Source organism: Cherax quadricarinatus, chromosome 26, assembly GCF_038502225.1.
Source record: "Cherax quadricarinatus isolate ZL_2023a chromosome 26, ASM3850222v1, whole genome shotgun sequence".
Lineage (NCBI taxonomy): Eukaryota > Metazoa > Arthropoda > Malacostraca > Decapoda > Parastacidae > Cherax > Cherax quadricarinatus.
In genome coordinates, this window is record NC_091317.1 from 13,712,333 (window position 1) to 13,739,069 (window position 26,737).

General features: G+C 38.8%; 1 protein-coding gene across 2 annotated transcripts in view; it reads right to left on the bottom strand.

The window, feature by feature from the left end:
* The window catches only part of LOC128691703 (palmitoyl-protein thioesterase ABHD10, mitochondrial), a 32,813-nt gene extending 8,420 nt beyond the window's left edge, over positions 1-24,393 (bottom strand). The window contains exons 1-5 of one of the 2 annotated variants that reach the window (XM_053780581.2): positions 24,260-24,393; positions 12,937-13,072; positions 11,731-11,897; positions 10,864-11,008; positions 1,538-1,825 (exon numbers count right to left, since the gene is read on the bottom strand). In XM_053780581.2, coding sequence (XP_053636556.1) covers positions 1,538-1,825; positions 10,864-11,008; positions 11,731-11,897; positions 12,937-13,050 — 714 coding nt within the window. In that variant the 5' untranslated portion in view covers positions 13,051-13,072; positions 24,260-24,393. Of the gene's footprint in view, positions 1-1,537; positions 1,826-10,863; positions 11,009-11,730; positions 11,898-12,936; positions 13,073-15,344; positions 15,480-24,259 lie in introns of those variants that run through there. The other variant, XM_053780580.2, reaches the window with a different exon arrangement.
* Between the last annotated feature and the right edge of the window lie 2,344 nt (positions 24,394-26,737).

Sequence of the window (26,737 nt, forward strand, 5' to 3'; positions counted from 1 at the left end):
TATAATGTTCGTATCTGCATTACAGATAATACTGCACTAAAAACACTGACAGACTATCTTGTTAAAACTGCTTTCTCCCTAACATTTTGAGTGTTTCCAGATCTTCTAATATTTTTAAGGAATTGGCTGTAATCACAAAAAAAGTAGGTGGTCACTGACATTGTTAATACAGTAGTTCAAGTGGATGGATGTTATAAAGTAAACAGAACCATAAATCCCAACCGACAGTGTTCTGAAAGACCACATTTTTGCATACTTATTACTCAACTCTGTTGACTACTAATCTGTAATCATCTGAGGTTAAACTGACAATTTAATAGCCTTGTGAAACACTGGGATGTTTTGCTAAAAAATAACATATTTAGAATGAGGCAATACAATTTTTTAATTTTATATCAGGCATAACATATTATCCACTGCCTATATAAAACAATAACTTATATACAATTAAACATTAACAAAGCAAGAAGACAACAGAGAACCTAAGTGGGGAAACATTTACAATATGATGTTTTGCCCACATTATGGCTTTATCAAGTACCAGGTATCAAATACCTGATAATGCCCTATTATAGATAAAATGTCAAATAATAAAGGTTTTCTGTTAAAAGTGACTTGGAAATTACCATTACCCAGTATGCTGCACAATGTATCCAAAGTTAATCTTGCTTTCTTAATTATATAATTAAGAACGTATTCAGATATTTGGGGGTGGACGTGTCAGCAGATGGGTCTATGAAAGATGACATGAATCGCAGAATTGAGAAGGGGAAAAAGGTGAGTGGTGCACTGAGGAGTCTGTGGAGACAAAGAACTTTATCCATGAAAGCAAAGAGGGTAATGTATGAGAGTACAGTTATACCAATACTCTTGTATGGGTATGAGGCATGGGTGGTGAATGTTGCAACAAGAAGGCTGGAGGCAGTGGAGATGTCATGTCTGAGGGCAATGTGTGGTGTGAATATAATGCAGAGAATCTGTAGTTTGGTGATTAGGAGGAGGTGCGGGACTACCAAAACCATTATCCAGAGGGCTGAGGAGGGATTATTGAGATGGTTTGGACATATAGAGAGGAAGGAACAAAATAGAATGACTTTGAGAGTGTATAAATTTGTAGTGGAGAGAAGGTGGGGTAGGGCTAGGCCTAGGAAAGGTTGGAAGGAGGGGGTAAAAAAGGTTTTGTGTGTGAGGGGCTTGAACTTCCAGCAAGCACATATGAGCCTCTTAGATTGGAGCAAATGGAGACAAATGGTTTTTAGGACTTGACGTGCTGTCAGAGTGTAAGCAAGGTAACATTTATGAAGGGATTCAGGGAAACCAGCAGGCCGGACTTGATTCCTGGAGATGGGAAGTACAGTGCTGGCACTCTGAAGGAGGGGTGCTAATGTTGCAGTTTTATAACTGTAGTGTAAGTATGCCTCTGGCAAGATTGTGATGGAGTGAATAATGATGAAAGTTTTTCTTTTTCGGGCCACCCTGCCTTGGTGGGAAAAGGCCAATGTGTTAAAAAAAAAATTATGCTATCCAAAACACAAACCTTGACACCATGGATAATCCTGACCGGACAAGGCATAGTAATGTTGTCTGCTTCCAGTGTTACGTTATACTGCTTCATGTCTTCAAATACTTTCATGGACAATGGGAAGTCACCATAATCAGGAGCATGAAGGCTGACAATTTCACCAGCTTCAAATTTCTTTAAAACCTTTGGTGGCAGTTGTCCTCGAAGAACGTTTTCATATCTTTCACCAAAGTTAATGGCAGGACCTAACATAAGAATAGCTGCAAATTTTTCTGGATGCTTTTGTGCTATTAAGGATGATATCTGCAAAGAAAAACCAAACATGATTCATGAATAAAAAACTTTGAACTGCATAAAATAAAGAATACTTCAACTACACTCAAGTTAAAGATATATATATTTTGTACTATATTATTCTGTGAAGGTTCATGCATCTTTTTTCACCACTTACCCAAATCTGAAAAATGCTAAGGTATATACTGTATACATGTATAGGTAAATAGCATATACAAATGAACATAACTGCATCCATTTTTTTTTTAAATCCTGTTTTATTCTCCTTGCCTATATTCTTGCTCACTGAAATGATCTATCTATTTTGATATAATAACATGTACATGTACAGTTAACAATTTTCCCATGCAGCTGTACCCCCACTTCATGTTAATCCACTGATTTCTTTTTCTTATCATTTCAACTAAATACAGTGGAACCTCTATTTGCGAGTTTAATCCGTTCCATGACCTTGCTCGCAACTGGATTTGCTCGTTTGCAGAGTCAATTTTCCTCATTTAAATTAATTGAAATGCAATTAATCCATTCCAGTGGAATTCTGTGCTTCAATAATTTTGCTAATATCAACTCTATGGCTTATTTATCTATCTCACTTCATCTATTATGACATAATGAGCAATATAAATAACATAGAAACCTGATATATATACTCTAAAATTAATAAAATATGCAATTCATGTAGTGGTATGGGCAGTGTCGGCGGCCGACGAGTGTTTGTCTGGAGACATGACAAAATACTTTTTGAATAATTTCGCTAATATCATCTATACGACTTATTTATCTATCACAGTTCATCTAATATGACATAATAAACAATATAAATAATATAGAAACCTGATATATACTCTAGAATGAATAAAATATGTCATTAAATATGTGGCGGCGGCCGACAAGTGTTTGTCTGGAGACATGACAAAATACTTCTTGAATAATTTTGCTAATATCATCTATATGGCTTATTTATCTATCACAGCCCATCTAATATGACATAACAAACAATGTAAATAACATAGAAACCTGATATATACTCTAGAATGAATAAAATACAACTACCATCCGACTTAGGACCTGCTCGACTTACGACCACTCGACTTACGACCGTGTTTTTTATGCCAAATTTCTGGGAAATAAACAACTATTTGTGTTGTACACAGTGTTTATCCTAAACTTTACAGTATAAAATACAGTACTAACAACATAAAAAGTAAAGTAAAACATGAAATACCAAAATAAAACAATAAAATAAAGTCGTTACAAAAATGTTTTGTTGATATTCAGTAGTAAAGTTCGACTTACAACCATTTCAACTTACGACCGGTTTCTCGGAACCAAACTCAGTCGTAAGTCGGATGGTAGGTGTATGTCATTATATATGTGGCGGCGGCTGATGAGAGTTTGTCTGGAGACAGGACAAAATACCCCTTGAATATTTCGCTATCATCAACTCTATGGCTTATTTATCTATCAAAGTTCATCTAATATGAAATAATCAACAATATAAATAACATAGAAACCTGATATGTACTCTAGAGTGAATAAAATATGCCATTATGTAACAGGTGGAGGTGGCTACAACCGCTCCCTCTATGTTGTGGTAAACACTACCATTTAGTGACGGCCTTTTGAAGCCGTCTATTATTATAATTATTATTATGTAGTACATTATTATTTTATATGTATTATTATTATATCTTTCTTTCTTTCAACACACCGGCTGTATCCCACCGAGGCGGGGTGGCCCCAAAGGAAAAACTAAAGTTTCTCCTTTTACATTTAGTAATATATACAGGAGAAGGGGTTACTAGCCCCTTGCTCCCGGCATTTTAGTCACCTCTTACAACATGCATGGCTTACGGAGGAAGAATTCTGTTCCAATTCCCCATGGAGGTAAGAGGAAATAAACAAGAACAAGAACTAGAAAGAAAATAGAAGAAAACCCAAAGGGGTGTGTATATATATGCTTGTACATGTATGTGTAGTGTGACCTAAGTGTAAGTAGAAGTAGCAAGATGTACCTGAAATCTTGCATGTATATGAGACAGAAAAAAAAAAAGACACCAGCAATCCTACCATCGTGTAAAACAATTACAGGCTTCAGTTTTATTATATTATATGTATTATATTATTATTATTGTATTATATTATTATACGTACAGTGGACCCCCAGCATACGATGGCATCGGCATACGTTAAATCCGGCATACGATACATTTTAATGCAAAAATTTTGCCTCACCTCACGCGATTCGTCCGAGACACGTCCCACGTTTGGCTTCAGCGCCAGTGTTCACAAGCCAGCCAGTGCGGTCACATCTACGCATACATTCGGTACATTTCACATTATCCCAGTGTTTTTAGTGCTTGCAACTACAAAATAAGTCACCATGGACCCCAAGAAAGCTTCTAGTGCCATCCCTGTGGTAAAAAGGGTGAGAATTAGTATGGAATTGAAAAAAGAGATTAAGGAAATGTGTGCAAAGTGGCTTGAGGTGCAAACCTTTATGGATGAAAATCACCCTCACACAGCTATTGCAAGCCGTGCTGGTGACTATTACAATGACAATGTTGTGAACCACTTTAGACAAATCATAAAGGAACGAGAGGTACAGGCCTCTATGGACAGATATGTTGTGTGGCAGAAGTCCACTGACTCTCAAGCTGGTCCTAGTGGCAATAAAAGAAGAAGGGAAGTAACCCCGGAAAAGGACTTGATACCTCAAGTCCTAATGGAAGGGGATTCCCCTTCTAAACAATAAGTTCGACACTCTCCCCTCCTCCCATCCCATCAATCATCACCAGATCTTCATTAAAGGTAAGTGTCATGTATTCTATTGTTAGTAGAGTACTACTACTGTGCATGTCTTCTTCAGTTTGTGTGCATTAAACTTAATATTTCATGCGGTAAAACTTTTTTTTTTCATACTTTTGGGTGTCTTGCACGGATTAATTTGATTTCCATTATTTCTTATGGGGAAAATTAATTCGCCTTACGAGAATTTCGGCATACAATGAGCTCTCAGGAACGGATTAATATCGTATGCCGGGGGTCCACTGTACTATTATTATTATACGTATTATTATACATATTATTATTACAATATAAAAAAAATTTATTTTTATTCACACAAAAAATATAAGATTTACTGTTATGCCTTATTGCAATAATAGTATAAATAATGTCAACCCATTCACAACTGCATACTGGAATGGACAGTGAAGTCATTTGTTTACTTTCTAACATAGCCAAAACAATTGAACATTTCTCCTGTGTTGAGCTCAATTTCAAGGTACGTACTTTTCATCGTGAAAGCTATCAAAATCATATCTATTTCTGTAATATATCTTCCATTCTAGTGGAACAGAATTCTTCCTCCGTAAGCCATGCGTGTTGTAAGAGGCGACTAAAATGCCGGGAGCAAGGGACTAGTAACCCCTTCTCCTATATATATATTACTAAATGTAAAAGGAGAAACTTTTGTTTTTCCTTTTGGGCCACCCTGCCTCGGTGGGATACGGCTGGTGTGTTGAAAGAAGAAGAAAGATCTTCCATTCTATCAAATGAGACCAAAAAACGAGAATACAATCATAAAAACCATACAAAAATACTGCTAAGGGGTGACTAATTGCTGAGAAGTGAACTCCATTATTTATGCTTAGGGTTCTTTAATTTTTGGTGTACGTTAAGACGCATCTTTCCATCATACATTGCCCAAGTTTCAATAAGATTGTCCAACAAACAAATGAGATACAATTCCCTAGATCAAGAGCAAGAGTCCCTCACCAGTGTCAAGGAACCTGCCTTGAGGTCTTCCCGCTTATGGAAATTTTTCTCGCATATGGAAACAAAAAATCGGCCCATCGACTGCTCGTATTTGGAAAAACTCGCACATGGATGCACTCGCAAGTAGAAGTTCCACTGTACTGCGAATTTCTTTTTCATTTTTTCATGCATAATACGTACCTGTCCACAAAGTTACATATGAGAAAAACATTTATTAGTAAAGATAGCTACATCAGCTGTATGAAATGCTTCCTGCCAATCTCAAAACATGGCACATAATGAAAAAAGCAAGTTTTTTCTTGCTCCCAATACATCCGGGCTGATGGAGCTGATTTCATGTTGAATTCATTGTCTGCCAATGATCTCTTCTTGAAAGGCATCTGCAGTGCAAAGGATGACCTGCACAAGGTTCATCAGTGATAGATCCTGTTGCCTGGACTTTCTTGAAAAGTCTCGCTACTGAGGGCTACCATAGTTTATTGATTTTCCTGAATGATTATTAAAGTACTAAATTCCTCTGCAACTCATTTGTGACTATCTTTCACATCCACATAACATAATGACCTCACAACATTCTTGTAAGGTCAGTTTCATAATTTTTTTAATAAAAAAAAAAATTAAGTTTCATAATTAATTTTTTGAATAAAAAAATATTAAAGTGTTTAAATTAAATGAATTAAATACAGGACACTAAATGGTTCCTTATGAATTGCAATTTTGTGGACATTCATGAATTTATAGAGCTTTGGGAAAAATATAATACAGTACAGTGTAACCTTGACTTACGAGTTTAATCCGTTCTGTGACCTAGCCCATAACTCAATTTGCTCGTATATCAAATCAATTTTCCTTGTTTAAATTAACTGAAATGCCATTAATCTGTCCCAGCAGCAGGACAAAATATTTCATTATAACAATTCTGCGCCCTATTTATCTATCACAATTCATCTAATATGACATAATAAACAATATAATTAACAGAGAAACATGATATATACTCTAGTATGAATAAAATAGGCCATAATATGATGAGTGATGATACAATTTGTTTTGTTTGATTGCGAGCTTAACTGATACAATTTGCTTTAATTCCATGGAAATCATCCTCTTTTTCTTCTCAGCACTGTCCTTTGCACTTATTTTCTTAGCACCCATAGTTAGAAAAAAGAAATTTGGCCAAATGACTAAAAAAATGCAAGCAAGCACGAGAGAAATGCTCCCACAGTGATGTAAACATGTCGACTCCTTACCAGATGTTTTGCCATTGGCTGCGCCAACTAGTGGCAGCATTCTGAATTATTATTATGTATGTATGTATGTATTATTATTATTATTATTATTATAATTAATTTAGGGAACTGAAGCTCACTCATTATTATTAATACGTATTATAATACTATTATTATAATACGTATAGTAGGGCCCCACTTTTCGTCGTTTCGCTTTACGGTGTTCCGCTAATACGGCAATCTCCAATTATGACCAAAACTATCTATACGGCAAGTGGTCTTTCAAATACGGCGTGCGCCACCCGGTTTGTTTACATTCTCCATGAGCACATCTCTCTATTATGTAATATAATCACTCTTGGGCACATTAAATGTCTAATTTTACGTCAATATAGACATTTTCATTAATCCATATATGATATTTTCTTCAAAATTATATAAGAAACACGTTACATAGTGTATAAACATGCTGTTTATGTGCTATGGAGGTGTGGTTGCCGGGTGGAGGGACAACATTACATAATACTAATATATATGGTGTCTTATTTTACGTTAATATAAACATTCCCACTAATCCATCTATTATATTTTCTTCAAAATTATATAAGAAACACATTACATAACATATAAACATTTTATGTTTATATACTATGGAGGTGTGGTAGCCGGGTGGAGGGAAAACATTACTTCACTCTCGTTAATACATAATGCTTTTGTTTACAATTCTCGGCTTGAATTATTCATTACTTCTCCCTTTGTTTATGATGGCATCTAAAGGTAGTTATTAGAAACAATTAAACTCAGTGAACATGGTATGTCGATGTCAATAATATGTCTCTGGGCCACATTAAATATTGTGTAGCTATGTAGGTAGGTGTAGGTATGTAGCCCAGGTGGACTACATACCTACATTATTATTATAACTCATAATTATACGTATGTGTACCTGTACCTAAGTAAACTTACACATTGTGCTAGCATGCAGGTACACATTAAAATCACTAAGAGTGTCTTATTAGTCTTAAAGATGCCATATTAATAATGATAATAATAATTAATCATAGAATTGATGAGGGAAAAAAGGTGAGTGGTGCATTGAGGTATATGTGGAGTCAAAAAATGTTATCTAGGGAGGCAAAGAAGGGAATGTATGAAAGTATAGTAGTACCAACACTCTTATATGGGTGTGAAGCTTGGGTGGTAAATGCAGCAGCGAGGAGAAGGTTGGAGGCAGTGCAGATGTCCTGTCTAAGGGCAATGTGTGGTGTAAATATTATGCAGAAAATTCGGAGTGTGGAAATTAGGAAAAGGTGTGGAGTTAATAAAAGTATTAGTCAGAGGGCAGAAGAGGGGTTGTTGAGGTGGTTTGGTCATTTAGAGAGAATGGATCAAAGTAGAATGACATGGAAAGCATATAAATCTATAGGGGAAGGAAGGCGAGGTAGGGGTCGTCCTCGAAAGGGTTGGAGAGAGGGGGTAATGGAGGTTTTGTGGGCAAGGGGCTTGGACTTCCAGCAAGCGTGCATGAGCGTGTTAGATAGGAGTGAATGGAGACGAATGGTACTTTGGACCTGACGATCTGTTGGAGTGTGAGCAGGGTAATATTTAGTGAAGGGATTCAGGGAAACCGGTTATTTTCATATAGTCGGACTTGAGTCCTGGAAATGGGAAGTACAATGCCTGCACTTTAAAGGAGGGGTTTGGGATATTGGCAGTTTGGAGGGATATGTTGTGTATTTTTATACATATATGCTTCTAAACTGTTGTATTCTGAGCACCTCTGCAAAAACAGTGATTATGTGTGAGTGTGGTGAAAGTGTTGAATGATGATGAAAGCATTTTCTTTTTGGGGATTTTCTTTCTTTTTTGGGTCACCCTGCCTTGGTGGGAGACGGCCGACTTGTTGAAAAAAAAAAAAATAATAATAACACAATAATAATCACTAAGGAGCATTAAATATCATATAAAACGTTAATATAGACATTTTGCTTAAACCATCTAAATACACCCCACAGTAGAATAAATTAACATAAATATGAGATGTGGTAGTCAGGTGACTTGTGGTAGCCAGGCGACTTGTGGTAGCCAGGCGACTTGTGGTAGCCAGGCAACTTGTGGTAGCCAGGCAACTTGTGGTAGTCAGGCAACTTGTAGGACATGTGGTAGCCAGGCAACTTATAGGACTTGCGGTAGACAGGCAACTTGTAGGACTTGTGGTAGCCAGGCAACTTGTAGGACTTGTGGGAGCCAGGCAACTTGTAGGACTTGTGGTAGTCAGGCAACTTGTAGGACTTGTGGTAGTCAGGCAACTTGTAGGACTTGTGGTAGTCAGGCAACTTGTAGGACTTGTGGTAGCCAGACAACTTGCAGGACTTGTGGTAGCTAGGCAACTTGCAGAACTTGTGGTAGTCAGGCAACTTGTAGGACATGTGGTAGCCAGGCAACTTATAGGACTTGTGGTAGACAGGCAACTTGTAGGACTTGTGGTAGCCAGGCAACTTGTAGGACTTGTGGGAGCCAGGCAACTTGTAGGACTTGTGGTAGCCAGGCAACTTGTAGGACTTATGGTAGCCAGGCAACTTGTAGTCCAACATCAGAGAAAATGTGTCACTATAATATTACTGGGGATAACTAGAAAATTATTCCTTTCATATGCCTTCACTCAGGGTATCATTTCTTCTAAAAATGGTGTTAAATGAGAATGGGAGTGTTTCTCTTTATTTATTCTACTGTATTAAGCTGGAGACAACTTGTACACAACGTAAAGTGACGAAAACCAAACACGTTCGTCTGGTTTGTTTGCATTATGTGTGGGTGGGGTGGTGAGGGCTGCCCTTCCTGGCTACCCATACTTCCCAACTTGACTTTATACAAATAAAACTCACCTCTCACCCTACATTAAGACTACAAATATTTTAAGGTAATTAATGAGTGTACTATATATGCATTTTATCGCTCTAGGGAGCTTAATGTTGTAGTAGGTGGGAGTGGCCAGGCAGAATGCCATACCTTCCACACGACTTTCTACAAATAAATACTTTTTACCTCTCACCCTACAGTTGGTGGAGGACCACAGGGAAGAACTAACCACTGACGAATTGCAAGAGCTTCAACTGGAACAGCATCAGACCACAGCTGAGGAAATTGCTTCAGAGGAGGAAGAAGAGAGAGGGGAGGAGGTGCCTTCTTCAGTGATTAAGGACATTTGTGCAAAGTGGAATGAGGTGCAATCTTTTGTGGAAAAATATTACCCTGACTAAGCTGATACAAGCCATATCTGCAACATGTTCAGTGAGAATACAGTAGCACCCCGAATTTTGAACAGCTCCTAACTCAAACAATTATGTAAGTGGATTTTTGTAAGTGATTTTGTAAGTGGATTTTTGGGGATCTGAAATGGACTAATCTAACTTATATTATTCCTTATGGGAACAAATTCGTTTGGTAACGGTACTCGAACAGCCTTCTGGAACAAATTAAGGCCGATATTCGGGGTTCCATTTGTACCTTGTCCCATTTTAGGCAAATCCTAGACACACCAGAAACAGAGATCTGGACAGATTTTTAGTGCGACAGGGGTCCAGTGCCAGTAAAAGACAAAGAAGGGAAGTAACACTGAATAGGGCTTTGATACCTGAAGGCCTTATGGAGGGGGATTCCCCTTCCAAACAATAATCTTTGCTCCTCCTCCTCCTCCTCCTCCTCCTCCTCCCCATCAATACCCCAACAAGAGTTTTCAATAAAGGTAAGTGTAATGTTAAATATTCATTTATCCATTTCTTTAGTCATTTATAATTCTTTCTCATTGTTTTCTGTATGCAAAACTACAGTTATTCTTTAAAAAATGTATTTTTTGTTAATATTTTTGGGTGTCTGGAATGGATTAATTGTATTTACATTATTTCTTATGGGAGATATTACTTCGGTTTTCGTCCATTTCAGATTTAGACTGACCTTCTGGAACGGATTAAGGACAAAATCTGGGGTTGCACTGTACTTTATACCTCTTTTATAAATTATACATTTGTAACAAATTACCCAGCAGCCCATTGAAGAAGCAATTACAATCTGTGCACCATCTGTCATTTTAAGAAGCATTTCTGTAGCATCTTCCAGCCATAAAGACATTGTTGTTTCTGTCATTTTAACTCCTTCACTCTTGCCCAATCCTGAGGGATCATACCTGCAACAAATAAAAATTCATGAACAGCAAGAAAACACCTTCATCATCTTTCAACACTTTCACCTCACTCGTACATAATCACTGTCTTTGCAGAGGCGCTCAGATATGACAGTTTAGAAGTCCCTCCAAACTGCCAATATCCCAAACCCCTCCTCTAAAGTGCAGGCATTGAGCTTCCCATTTCCAGGTCTCAAGTCCGGCTAACCGGTTTCCCCAAATCCCTTCACAAAATATTACCCTGCTCACACTCCAACAGCTTGTCAGGTCCCAAAAACCATTAGTCTCCTTTCACACCCATCTAACACGCTCATACACACTTGCTGGAAGTCCAAGCCCCTCGTCCACAAAACCTCCTTTACCCCCCTCCCTCCAACCTTTTCGAGGATGAGCCCTACCCTACCTTCCTTCCTCTACAATAAATATATAGTATGAAAAGTAATAAAAGAACTTTACAATGGTATTTAAAACAGAGTAGATATATTAGCACAACAGTTTATACATCATACAGTCATCTGAATAGTGATGTCCATGTACTTCTTGCAAGACAGCAACTGACTGAATGATAATCAATGATTTTCCTTCTTTAGGTTCACCCCTATCTTGGTGGGAAACAGATGGCATAGTAAAAAAAAACTCCCATTTCATGTGATAATACAGTATAGCTAAATCAAGTCATGTAGGATAAATCAAAACTAAAATAGTTCTGCCAAATAAAATCTTACCTGACATATGGAAAACCATACTTCTGGCAAAACAGGTGCAGCTCTGCAGATTTTGTTCCTGACATGTTTGACATAAATCCTGGGACATAAATCAGTCCATGAGAACGTGATCCATTAAGTTTCTTGTAGGCTATTCTTCGTACTTTCCCAGAATTTGCATCTTTTATCTGTAAATGATTAAGATATGCACATGTTTAATACATCATTAGTTTCAGTGGACAACTGCTTTTCTAAAATTAAGAAATTAAACAAGATTTATAAAACACTGTAGAATTCTTCATGATACAATAAATATGTGTACTGAATACATGACAAAATGCAAGTTACTATGACTGCCTTCGTATAGTGCCTTTTTTTGTTATTCGTGGTATATATTTTTTGTTCAAATTAAACTAGATGTAATAAGAAATGTAGTAAGATTGCAAACATCTGCAGATATGAGGGGACAAATATGAAAAACCTGATTTAAAGTGACAATGGTGCCTTGAAGATTCACTCATCATCACCACTAGCACCATTGTTTAAAAAAAGTTGGCAGTTATATATCCAGTTACATAAGTCAGTACCCGACCAGCCGGGCTGTGGCTCTTACGTCAGTTTGTGTGCGTCCAGCAGTAACAGCCTGTTTGATCAGACCCTGATCCACCATGAAACCTGGTCTCAGACCGGGCAATGACCTCCGGGGGCAATGACCCCCGAAACCCTCTCCAGGTATACAATGTCTTAGCTCAAATAATATACCATACTTCTATGAGATTCATGTAATACAGCCATAAAACAAATCCCTCCCCAGTTTTGGCATCCTTTATTGACCACTATTACTACCAGTTACTATCAGTGATACCACTACAATAATGCTCTGCCCTTATATATAGCCTGACTCCTCTCATACTCCCCATTCATTGGAAGTGATCATGGTCCAAGAACCAAAACATTTTCAACAGTTTTCTAAGAAAATACACTTGTGTTCATTTCCTTCAAAGAAGAAAAAGCACAGCACAGTGGTTATAATCATTTGCAGCTAACCCACAAATTAGAAATGTAAGCTAGACAAAATTTCTTGCTACAGTACTTGATAATGTTGTAGTATGGATCAAAATATTATGTATACATGTACTACATTTCTAATTTGTGAGCTAGTTGTGAATTGTTCCACTTCAGTGCATTTAATCATTTAAGTGGACAAAAAATTCTGAATAGCCTTACTTCATGGAACTGGGTCTCTGGCTCAGTAGCAGATACGTGAAAATTCCTCAGCAACGACACTGATGCTAAGTGCTTAGGGTGCAGGCTCCTGGAGCTCAGTAAACCTTGCACCATACTCACCAGCTGTATCTTCCTGCTGTGTAAAAAGTCAATAAAAATAGAAATGTTAGTCTTTTATGTAATGAAGGATTTCAAAAAAGGAATGAGGGATGTGGATTGAAGAATGAAGTGGGGGGAAAAAATGGAGGATGAAGGTCAGAGATGGAGGAAGGGGCACAAATGAAGGAGGAAAGAAAAATGAGAGTAGAGGTAGGGAGAAGAGTGGGAATAGAAGACAAGTATTAGAGGAAAAAACACAGAGAAGAGGAAAATCAGAAATAAATTAAAAAATGGAGATGACTGGAAGAAACTGCAAAGTAGCATCATTAAAGTGGGAATTTTGGCCAGCTTTAAAAGACAGGTTGGATAGTTACATGACTGCAAGTGTGACTCCAGAATTTTTATACAGGAAGGGCTTAGGAGTGGCAATCTGGTTGGCAGAGGGGACTTGGTTACTTGTCTTGAACAATCATTATTGTTATTATTTTTGTCTAAGGGGGTCTTTAGGGGATTGATGGTATTTGGGGGCATCAGTCATTTTGCAACCAATTTACTTTGTTAATTATTTCCTAATCAATTAACCCAGTGAATGTTCTCCCATGTTTACATAATTTGTTAACCTGAACTCCAGTAAATTAAGGGTATACTGTACTGTACTCTACTTAAGAATATCCTAGATTAAATCTATATAATGTATGGTACTGTATATGTATGCTCATTATGTGTGCACCCTCAAAAAAATACATAAAATGCACATTAGGTATGAAATACACCTGAATAAAAACTTACTTCTTAGTTTTTTACCATACATACCTGCCTGTCTGGAGCCAAAGATGTGAGCTTTAATTCAGGCTTTAAATAATAACTTTTACTTAGGCCACATTTATAATTTTAAACTTTTACACTGATTTCACATACCTATATGGAATCTGACTTATGATAACCATATAACAATTTTTTTTACAATGGTCTTGAAGGCACACATATTATGGGTATTTAAAAGGCATATTATACAGATTTAACCAACAAAAATTCAATAAAATCAATCACTGACTTCCATTCGGCTTCCTGGCATTACATATTATATTTAGAGGGAAGTGCTAAATGCAAATGGGTCATACAGCACCAGGGACCCCAGTGGAAATTAATCAATTTTCCTGACTTTTTTGGGTTATCCTAGGTAACATACAAATATGTTATTATGTATGATAATTGTACTTATGTATACCTGTACCTAATAAACTTACACCTGTGAAACAAGAGTTATGCTTGACCTAAGGGAAGAATAGGTCCAATTCCTTGGATCAAGAGCCCCTGGAGTTTACCTGGAGTTTAAAATCCACCTTGAAAGGAAAGAAGGGTCATGATAGTAGAATTATTATTACATTCATGTGGGAAGCGCTAAACCCAATGGGATCATACAACTAGAAGAATGGTAAGTCGCTTTGACTTTTAAGGGTTATCGTGGGTAATTTACACTATGTATGATAATTGTACTTATGTGCCTAAATAAACTTATTTACAGATTCAATTCTGGGAAGGGAAGGTCAGGTCTAATTCCTTGGATCAAGAGCAACTCATCGCCGTCAAAGAACCTCCCACAATTATTATTATTATAATCAAGGGGGAAGCGCTAAACCCGGAGGATTATACAGCGCCTGGGGGGGGATGTGGAAGGCATTCAGGCTTAATTCGGGGAACTGGAGCACAGATCCAATTCCCTAAATCAAGAGCCCCTCACCAACATCAAGGAACCTTCCTTGAGGGGAAACCTCCCACAAGTAAGCTTATTTAGGTACATGTACACATAAATACAACTATCATTCCTAGTAATATATGTGTAAATTACCTAGAATAACCCTCCCCCCCCAAAAAAAAAAGTCAAAGTGATTTGTTTTTGTAATGTGGTCCTTAAGTGGCACTAAGTAATTCAGTGTTTTATGCAATCATTGTAAAAATCTGAAACATTAATCAGAAAACAAGTATATACGGTATGTATACTTAAATTGGGTATAAATCTTGGTAATTGATATCAACAAGTGGTTTTAAAAGACGTGATTATTATTATTATAATCAAAAAGAAGCGCTAACCCACAAGGGCTATACAGCGCTGCTTAAAAGACGTGAGAAAACTCAAGGTCATTATGAGAAATAATAATAATAATAATTTATGAGAAAAGGTTTCGGCCGTGTGACCTTCGTCACTTCTAATCAAGGTTCTGGGACCGAAACGTTTTCGAACAGATAATTCCTAGAGTTTGATCAAGTGTCTTTTAAAACCACATTCATAATTAATATGGCTTATTTACCCAAACATCTTCGTTATTGTAGTAGTAGTATTTTAGGGCCACCACGGAGTAAGCCGTATTGTGTCACCTCACATGTTACCTTGCACCTGTTGTCCCTCTTCACCTAGCAGTAAGTAGGTACCTGGGTGTTAGTCACCTTACACCTGTTGTCCCTCTTCACCTAGCACTAAATAGGTACCTAGGTAGTCACCTTATACCTGGTGTCTCTCTTCACCTAGCAGTAAGTAGGTACCTGGGTGTTGGTTACCTCATACTTGCTATTAAATTTCTGCACCAAATTCACCTTAAACCAGTACTATTAGAGCCTACAAGACTAGAAAATACGCTGGACCTCATCTTCACTAACAATGACGATCTGATACGTAATATAACCGTATCAAAGACAATACACTCAGATCACAACATAATAGAAGTACAGACATGTATACAGCGAAGAGGCGGGGCCAGGAGCTGTGACTCGACCCCTGCAACCACAAATAGGTGAGTACAAATAGGTGAGTACAGGACTCCTGACCAGCAAAATGTGATCAGTCATTAGGGTGTCTTCACGAAATTCAACTTCAATAACAGAAACATGCAATAGGAACAAGTCAACCATGTCTTAAATGAAACAAGCTGGGAAGACATCCTAAACAACACGGATCCTGACCTTTGCCTACAAAAAATAAACTGTGGTTCTTGAGATCTGCTCACGGCACATTCCATTAAGAAAAGGAAAGAGAAGATGTAAACTAGAGAGAGACGCTCCCTATACAGACGAATACGAAGAATCACAGAGCTGCTGAGAGGGGTCAAAATATGTGAAATACGAAGGGAGGCACTGGTCAATGAAATAGCTGAAGGAATCTTACAGGAAACAAGAATCGCAGGAAGAACTAAAAGCCATAAAGGAAATTGAAATCTATGCCAAATCTAAGGGAAAAACAACATCCAGTATTGGGCCCCTGCTTAGGCGAGATGGGACATACATAGATGACAGCCTAGAAATGAGCGAGACACTTAAGTCCCAATACGACTCAGTATTTAGCGAGACGTTACCCAGTCCAAATGAATTCTTTATAAATGAGACCCAAAATTTGGTCATCTCAGAAATCTCTGATATTATCCTAACACCACAAGATTTTGAAAAGGTAATAAATGACATGCCCACGCACTCTGCCCCAGACCCAGACTCATAGAACTCCCTGTTCATTAAAAACTGCAAGAAGCCCCTATCAGGTGCCTTAATATTTGTATTTATAACTCATTACAATTGTAACCGGGTGTGGACGTGTCAGTGACTCATTACTTTGTAATTTGTTCATGATTATAACCATGTATATGGGTGTAAATGGTTCATTACCTTTGTAACTTGCCATGATTGTGAACAGATCTACCTGGAGTTCATTACCTTAGTAACTAGTTCAGCTATCATAACTTTGGGGTCCAGTCCCTGGACCCATTATGTACCTGGAGTTTACCTGGAGAGAGTTTCGGGGGTCAATGCCCCCGCGGCCCGGTCTGTGACCAGGCCTCCTGGTGGATCAGCGCCTGATCAACCAGGCTGTTGCTGCTGGCTGCACGCAAACCAACGTACGAGCCACCTCTGTAATATTTTGACTGCCACCCACAGGATGGGTATGAGGTGCATAATAAAGATATTAAACTAAACTAAACTAAACTAACAGGTGCCTTCAGCATTTTATGGAGAGGGAGCATGGACACAGGGGTATCACACACACACTAAAAGCAACAGACAACCCCACTCTACAAAGGTGGCAGTAAAGCAATTACAAAGAACTACAGACCGATAGCACTAACATCCCATATCATGAAAATTTTTGAAAGGGTTCTAAGAAGCCAGATCGCCAACAACCTAGATATTCTTCAATTACACAACCCAGGGCAACACGGGTTTAGAGCAGGTCCCTCCTGCCTGTCCCAGCTAGTGGACCACAATGACAAAGTCCTGGATGCTGTAGAGGATAAACAAAATGCAGATGTAGTATACACAGACTTTGCAAAAGCCTTCGACAAGTGTGACCATGGTGTAATAGCATACAAAATGCGTGATAAAGGAATAACAGGAAAAGTTGGTTGATGGCTCTATAACTTCATGATAAATGGAACACAAAGAGTAATAGTAAACAGAGTAAAGTCCGAGGCAGTTACGATGAAAAGCTCTGTTCCACAAGGTACAGTACTCTCTTTCACCCTATTCTTCGTCCTCATATCTGACAGGGACAGAGATGTAAGCCATAGCTCAGTGTCTTCCTTTGCAGATGACACCATAATTGCCATGTCAGGGACCTCCATCGCAAGACTCCTAGCGGACATCAACCAAATCTTCAAATGGGCCACTCAAAAAAATGTGGAGTTCAATGAAGAGAAATTTCAACTACTCAGATATGGAAAACTTCAGGAAATTAAAACTGTATCAGGGTATACAACATATTCTAACCATACAGTTGAGCGGAAAAGTAATGTGAAGGACCTAGGAGTGATATTGTCAGAGGATCTTGCCTTCAGAGACCACGACATTGTATCTATCGTATCTGCCAGGAGAATGATACCTGGAGTTTACCTGGAGAGAGTTCCGGGGGTCAACGCCCCCGCGGCCCGGTCTGTGACCAGGCCTCCTGGTGGATCAGAGCCTGATCAACCAGGCTGTTACTGCTGGCTGCACGCAAACCAACGCACGAGCCACAGCCCGGCTGGTCAGGAACCAACTTTAGGTGCTTGTCCAGTGCCAGCTTGAAGACTGCCAGGGGTCTGTTGGTAATCCCTCTTATGTATGCTGGGAGGCAGTTGAACAGTCTCGGGCCCCTGACACTTATTGTATGGTCTCTTAACGTGCTAGTGACACCCCTGCTTTTCATTGGGGGGATGGTGCATCGTCTGCCAAGTTGTTTGCTTTCGTAGTGAGCGATTTTCGTGTGCAAGTTAGGTACTAGTCCTTCTAGGATTTTCCAGGTGTATATAATCATGTATCTCTCCCGCCTGCGTTCCAGGGAATACAGGTTCAGGAACCTCAAGCGCTCCCAGTAATTTAGGTGTTTTATCTCCGTTATGCGTGCCGTGAAGGCTCTCTGTACATTTTCTAGGTCAGCAATTTCACCTGCCTTGAAAGGTACCGTTAGTGCGCAGCAATATTCTAGGCTAGATAAAACAAGTGACCTGAAGAGTGTCATCATGGGCTTGGCATCTCTAGTTTTGAAGGTTCTCATTATCCATCCTGTCATTTTTCTAGCAGATGCGATTGATATAATGCTGTGGTCCTTGAAGGTGAGATCCTCCGACATGATCACTCCCAGGTCTTTGACGTTGGTGTTTCGCTCTATTTTGTGGCCAGAATTTGTTTTGTACTCTGATGAAGATTTAATTTCCTCGTGTTTACCATATCTGAGTAATTGAAATTTCTCATCGTTGAACTTCATATTGTTTTCTGCAGCCCACTGAAAGATTTGGTTGATGTCCGCCTGGAGCCTTGCAGTGTCTGCAATGGAAGACACTGTCATGCAGATTCGGATGTCATCTGCAAAGGAAGACACGGTGCTGTGGCTGACATCCTTGTCTATGTCAAATATGAGGATGAGGAACAAGATGGGAGCGAGTACTGTGCCTTGTGGAACAGAGCTTTTCACCGTAGCTGCCTCGGACTTTACTCTGTTGACGACTACTCTCTGTGTTCTGTTAGTGAGGAAATTATAGATCCATCGACCGACTTTTCCTGTTATTCCTTTAGCACGCATTTTGTGCGATATTACGCCATGGTCACACTTGTCGAAGGCTTTTGCAAACTCTGTATATATTACATCTGCATTCTTTTTGTCTTCTAGTACATCTAGGACCTTGTCGTAGTGATCCAATAGTTGAGACAGACAGGAGCGACCTGTTCTAAACCCATGTTGCCCTGGGTTGTGTAATTTATGAGTATCTAGATGGGTGGTGATCTTGCTTCTTAGGACCCTTTCAAAGATTTTTATGATATGGATGTTAGTGCTGTCGGTCTGTGTTCTTTGCTATTGCTTTACTGCCCCCTTTGTGGAGTGGGGCTATGTCTGTTGTTTTTAGTAACTGTGGGACGACCCCCGTGTCCATGCTCCCTCTCCATAGGATGGTAAAAGCTCGTGATAGGGGCTTCCTGCAGTTCTTGATGAACACGGATTTCGATGAGTCTGGCCCTGGGGCAGAGTGCATGGGCATGTCATTTATCGCCTGTTCGAAGTCATTTGGCGTCAGGATAACATCAGATAGGCTTGTGTTAACCAAATTCTGTGGCTCTCTCATAAAAAATTCATTTTGATCTTCGACTCTCAGTCTGGTTAGCGGCTTGCTAAAAACTGAGTCATATTGGGACTTGAGTAGCTCACTCATTTCCTTGCTGTCATCTGTGTAGGACCCATCTTGTTTAAGTAGGGGCCCAGTACTGGACGTTGTTCTCGACTTTGATTTGGCATAGGAGAAGAAATACTTTGGGTTTCTTTCGATTTCATTTATGGCTTTTAGTTCTTCCCGCGATTCCTGACTCCTATAAGATTCCTTTAGCTTAAGTTCGATGCTTGCTATTTCTCTGACCAGTGTCTCCCTACGCATTTCAGATATATTGACCTTCAGAACAATTGACGCCAAGCCCATGATGATTCTCTTCAAATTGCTAGTTCTCTCTAGGCTGGAATACTACTTTACACTAACTGCCCCTTTAAAGCAGGCGAAATTGCTGACCTGGAGAGTGTACAAATAACTTTCACAGCACACATAAATATGATAAAGCACCTAAATAACAGGAAACCGTTGAAGCCCCTTGATTTGTATTCCCTGGAATGCAGGCGAGAGAGATACATGATAATATAAACTTTGAAAATCCTAGAGTGATTAGTACCAAACTTGCACATGGAAATCACTCTCTATGGAGTGATTTTCGTGTGCAAGTTTGGCACCACGAGTACACTGAGAAACAACACAGCAAGTGTCAGGGGCCCAAGACTGTTCAACTGCCTCCCAGCATACATAAGGGGGATTACCAATAGACACCTGGCTATCTTCTGGAAGGCACTGGACAGGCACCTAAAGTCAGTACCTTACCAGCCAGGCTGTAGTTCGTACGTCAGTTTGCATGCGGCCAGCAGTAACAGTCTAACTGATCAGACCCTGACCCACCACGAGGCCTGGTCTCAGACCAGGCCGTAGGGGCGTAGACCGGTATAATCCAGGCTACTAGGATGAGGAAAAGGATGGGAGCGAGTGCTGTGCTTTGTCAAACACAGCTGTTCACCGTAGCCTCCACTGACTTTACTGTTAATTATTACTTTTTGTGTTCTATTTGTTAGGAAATTATAGATCCATCTTCCCATTTTTCTTGTTATTTCTTTATCACGAATTTTGTATTCTATTACAGCATGAGCGTATTTGTCGAAGGCTTTCGCAAAGTCTGTGTACTAGATCTGAATTTTGTTTGTCCTCCAGTGCATCCAAGACCATGTCATAGTGGTCCAGTAGTTGTGAGAGGCGACCTACTTTAAACCCATGCTGTCGTGGGTTGTGCAGTTGTTGGGTTTCCAAGTGGTTGGCGATCTTGCTTGTTGGAACATTTTCAAAGATTTTGATGATGTGGGACTTTAGTGCTATCAATCTGTAATTCTTTGCAATTGCTTTACTGCCACCTTTGCGGAATGGGCTATATCCGTTGTTGTTTAGTGACTGTGGGATGACCCCTGTGTCTATGCTTCCTCTCCATAGAATATTTAAGGCACATGAAAGGGATTTCTTGCAGTTCTTGATGGATACGGAGTTCCACGAGGCAGTGTGGGCATGTCATTTATTGTTTTTTTCAAAGTCTTGTGGTGTTAGGATTATATCAGAAATTATTGAAATACCAAATTTTGAGTCTCGGTTATAAAAAAATTCATTTAGATTGTCAACCCTTAGTCTGATTAATGGCTTACTAAATGCTGAGTCATATTTGGGACTTTAGTATCTCACTCATTGCTTTGCTGTCATCTGTGTAAGTCCCATTTCGTTTAGGCAGGGGCCCAATTCTGAATACGGTTTTTGCCCTAGATTTGGCATAAAATAAATATATTTATATTTATTTATTTGAGTTCTTCCTGTGTTTATCGGCTCCTGTATGATTCCTTAAGCTTAAGTTCGATCTCTGCTATTTCTCTGGTCAGTGCCTCTGTCAGCATTTAAGACAGACTGGCCCAGGCCTTTGAACAGCTCTGTGATTCTTCGCCTTCGCCTGTATGTTACACGCATATACACTGAGCCTGCGAGAAAACTACGTGTGTAGTCCCGAACACTCCGTGGAGGGAAGGATCAGTGAAAGCTGGCCAGCCAAAATATATTACAGAGTGGACTCCCATGTCACCCGGATACAAGAATATTATTATTATTATTATTATTATTATTATTATTATTATTATTATTATTATTATTATTATTATTATTATTATTATTATTATTGGGAACGCTAAATCCTTACGGATCATGCAGTAGGTTAGAGGATTGAGAGTGATTCAGATTTGTTCCGAGGACGCAGAAGAAACAATTTATCGGCATGAAGCCGGATGCAAGAAAGGCACGAGACACTCACCGACTGCCTCATTATAAACACCATTATAATGATAATTGCATAAAACTGTGATAAAGTGACGCCCATGTTCTCTCCGTCGATGGAGGCTTAATAAGGTGTGGGCAGCATGGGCATGACCGCTGCAGCTTCATATAACAACTCACGGCGCCCACGCTGCCCTTCTGAGCTAACGAACCCGGATTCGATAAACAGATTGGATATGAGGTAACTACCGCCCACAGTATGGGTGTAAGGTAAATAATAAAATTAATGGTAATAATAATAATAATAATAATAATAATAATAATAATAATAATAATAATAATAATAATAATAATAATAATAATAATAATAATAATAATAATGAAAATAAAGAAGATAAGAAGAAAAAGAGCCATGAACTTGCTCAGTGTGTGCTGTCTCCTAATCCAGAGCACAAAAAGATAGAAGCCCACGACTCCTTTCTCTTTTAAGGAAGAGTGAGAGATGAACCTTGTGGGTACAGGGGCAGTCTGTTGCCACAATGTACTAATTAAGTATTTATATTTTAGTTGTAGAAAACTTATTTTAGTAGGATAACAAGAGTCATGTACAAATTTATTCCTACGCTTAGTAAAACCATAGATTTATTATTTTAGGATGCAACCCAGAGTAGTAAGCTAATTCCTAAATATTTATTTACTAATAAATGGACGTTTGTAACAGGTGTTAGGAGTGTTGCCTCTGCGTCTGGCCTCATCCGGAATTGAACCCGGATTCCTTCGATTGTGAGCGAAATGCTCTACCTCTAAGCAGGTGAACGATGGGAAACTATACGAATTGTTAGAGGACTCGCAAGATTAGTTTGAAAAGTATTATGCTTCCCTCGTCCATCTCTCGGATGGTAATCACCGGGATGCAGAAACACATAAGGGGTCCAGGAACTAGTCCCCAACATTCTGTTGGCTAAGGAAATTACAGAAATAAGGAACTATTTACGAAAAAAAAGATAATGACTTCAATTATGGCAATAAATTGGTTTTTAAATTAGTGCTCTCGCAAGGGTGGTAGATTAAAGTTAACAATGGACCAAAATGTGATTATTTTTGTACATTGCAGCGGTGTTGAGGGCATCAGAATTAGTGGAATTTATGTACAATTTATTCCAAAATGATCATGATTTATGGTTAAACAGGATGGTGGGAAAGTATACTTGCTTCTTCTTAGCCGGGATATCTTCACCTTGACTCTGATCTGTCATTACTTTCATGTGGCCCCAAGAGTATATACAGCGTATATACACTGTATAAACCCCAAGAGATACGTCTCGTGGTGTATACATACCAATATGTGTGTTTCTAAAATAAAAAAAAAAATAAAAAAATATGTGTGTTTCTCTTAATGGTATAAATACATCAAGAATTGTGTTGTCTCTTGGTGTATATATACCGAGACGTATATTTCTCTGCATATAAAAATGGGAAGTTTTATCTCTCAGTGTATCTACGATAAGATTTATCTTAGTTTATCGTGGAACTCCCGTCCTTCAATAATCAAGGTGAGCTTTGATATAGCTCTCTCTGTTTTTCTTGCTTGTATCCAGTCCCTATTGTTTACCTTTTCTGTTGTCACTATTTTATGTTCTCGTGTTCGCTTTTTATCTTGGTTTGGTATGTTCTTTGTCAAGGTTGGTAATATTCTTTGTCCAACGCTAAATACTTTCTGGAATGTTTTATTGAGTACCTTGCAGACTTCTTGGTCATTTTCCCATTATTATTTAGACTGGTGAATTAAATTTTTATATTACTATTATTTTATACGACTATAGAATAGCTTAGGCCGATTCTTCCCCACTCGTCTCGCCGTGCCCGGAGTCGAACTAGGATTTCTTCAATTGTGAGTCGAGTGTTTTGTCATTGAGCTACAGGTCACAGGTCCAAATGCATAAGACAAATAATTTAATCTTACTATATCATTGATGCGTTACGAGGATCATAAAGAATAATTAATGTGAAAATAATTGAGCTTGAAGAAATATAATTCAAAGCAAGTTGGAAAAACTAGAATTCTTCTCAGGACATCAGTGCTTATCAACGAAACAATAATATTCACTTCAATAAATGTCCTAAGATTTCAAGTCTTTCATACTTGTTATGAAAGAAAAAATTTTTGTTCAGAGCCGCAACCAAATATAACTTAGTATAATATTGGTCAGGAACTAGTTGTTCACTGAAGGAGGATCAAGTGGATTGCCTTGGTTATAGGCTGACCCAGATGGGTCACCCTGTGAGTGGTGACATTGTGCATGTCTGTCTGACAACTTTCCTTCTCTTTAACGACATTTACATTGTTTAAAAGTGCGAGTGGTTACTGAGGTATTTACAGGATGTGGTGGTTGGATGCAGGTGGCGTACAATATAACGAAGCCCTGATGATGGTGACACAGTGGGTGTGGTCTGCCCGCCATGGCCAAGGGCTATCAGTATGGGCGGCCAGCTCCGTCACGGTCACTCCTGCTCCGCCAAAGTAGGATGTTCCACTGGGCACCATGGATAGATACATTGTGCCCAGGGACACACTCTGTCGGGCACCACGAACACAATGACTGCATTGTGTATTCTCCAAGATTATTTGCTTCTTTTTGATTATAATAATAATAATCCAAGATTATTTTTTTTTTGGGGGGGAAGCGCTAAACCCATAAGGGTGATACAACACCTCAGAAGTGGAAGGTAGTCAATTTTAATTCAAGAAAGTGGAGGATAGTTGCAACTCCTTAGATCAAGAGCCCTTCCCTAGCATCAAATGGCTTCCCAGTACTCGATGGTGCATCCTGCAGGAGAGTAGGAGAGTAGTACAGATGATTCTCACACTGTCCGTTTTCCCAACTCTTTAAACAAGGACTTCTTTTTGATTATAATAATAATAATAATAATTTAAACAAGGACATTAATAATAATAATAATAATAATAATAATAATAATAATAATAATAATAATAATAATAATAATAATATCTTTATTTCTAGAAGTACATGTACAAGGTATACAGTCCTAGCTGACATCAATGACATACTACTATATAGTAACCCACTTGTTATGCTGAGCATTTCGTGCAAATTAGGTCAGTTTTGTCCCAGGATGGGATCCACTCCAGTCGACGAACACCCAGGCACCTATTTTATACTGATGGATGAACAGGGACAGCAGGTGTCTTATGGAAACACGTCCTGATGTTATCCAGCCGTACCGGGGATTCGTACTCCGGACTTCAGTGTGTGGACTGAGTACGCTAGCGATCGACCTACAGGACATTTACATGTATTCACCTTGACGTTTTGCCTTCAAGGACCCACCTTGATGTTGCTGAAGGGCAATACTGGGTTGTGTTGATAGTGCTCTCAGCTTACATACTGAGGGTCTGTGGTTTGATCTCCGGCATAGTTGGAAACACTGGGCATGTTTTCATATACCAGTCGATGTGTTCACCTAGCAGTAAGTAGTTACGTAGGTGATGAATAAGAAGGCGCTCACTACCGTAGTCCTGATGATTACGGTCATCAGCACTACGTATTCCTAGTGACTACGGTGATGAATACCTTCACCTAGGCTGAAGGACTGATTGCCTGGTCTTGTACTGGAGTTTACTGTCTGAAGTTTCAGTACCTTCAAATATTCTCTGTTTTGAATTGATAAAGCCACTGGTTGGCGAAACGTCTTCAGAATAAAGATACTGGACCAGTCCCTGGACCCATTATGTGCTTCTGTAATCTTTTGACTACCGTCCACAGGATGGGTGCATAATAGGTATTAAACTTAAACTGAATGAAGATACCCAGGTATTACACATGTGTCTTATTCATCATCTTATCGATATTATATACTATTACTGCTGCCACAGATACCAAGGTTGTTAGTCGACTGTTGTGAGTCGCATCCCAGAGGGTGGTAGTGCTCGACTTTGAAATGAGCTGAGGTAGGATGATAGTTCTTATCCTGTAAATGAGCTGAGGCAGGATAACAGTTCTTAGCTTGTAAATGAGATGAGGCAGGATAACAGTTCTTAGCTTGTAAATGAGATGAGGCAGGATAACAGTTCTTAGCTTGTAAATGAGCTGAGGCAGGATAACAGTTCTTAGCTTGTAAATGAGATGAGGCAGGATAACAGTTCTTAGCTTGTAAATGACATGAGGCAGGATAACAGTTCTTAACTTGTAAATGAGCTGAGGCAGGATAACAGTTCTTAGCTTGTAAATGAGATGAGGCAGGATAACAGCTCTTAGCTTGTAAATGAGCTGAGGCAGGATAACAGTTCTTAGCTTGTAAATGACATGAGGCAGGATAACAGTTCTTAGCTTGTAAATGAGATGAGGCAGGATAACAGTTCTTAGCTTGTAAATGAGCTGAGGCAGGATAACAGTTCTTAGCTTGTAAATGAGCTGAGGCAGGATAACAGTTCTTAGCTTGTAAATGAGCTGAGGCAGGATAATAACTCTTAGCTTGTAAATTTAGTTATTTAAAATGGAATTAGAGCAACTTTATATATGACTCACAAGAATTTAATATACCTCTTTTTTTAACATAACAATACTTTCATTAATTATGATTAAAATGCTCAAGCTGGTCAGTTGATCCATGACGTAACCTATTCTAACCTAATATAACATATGCTAGATTATTTCTCCCCTATCCAATATTAACCTACCCTAACCAAATCTAACTTAACCAATGCTAACATAACTTAAGCTAACATAAGCTGAAGGATAGTTCAACACTTAGAACACCTTTATTGAAGACGTTTCGGTACTGGGACCTCGACCACTTCCAACACATAATGAGTATGAGAGAATACAGATAATGTA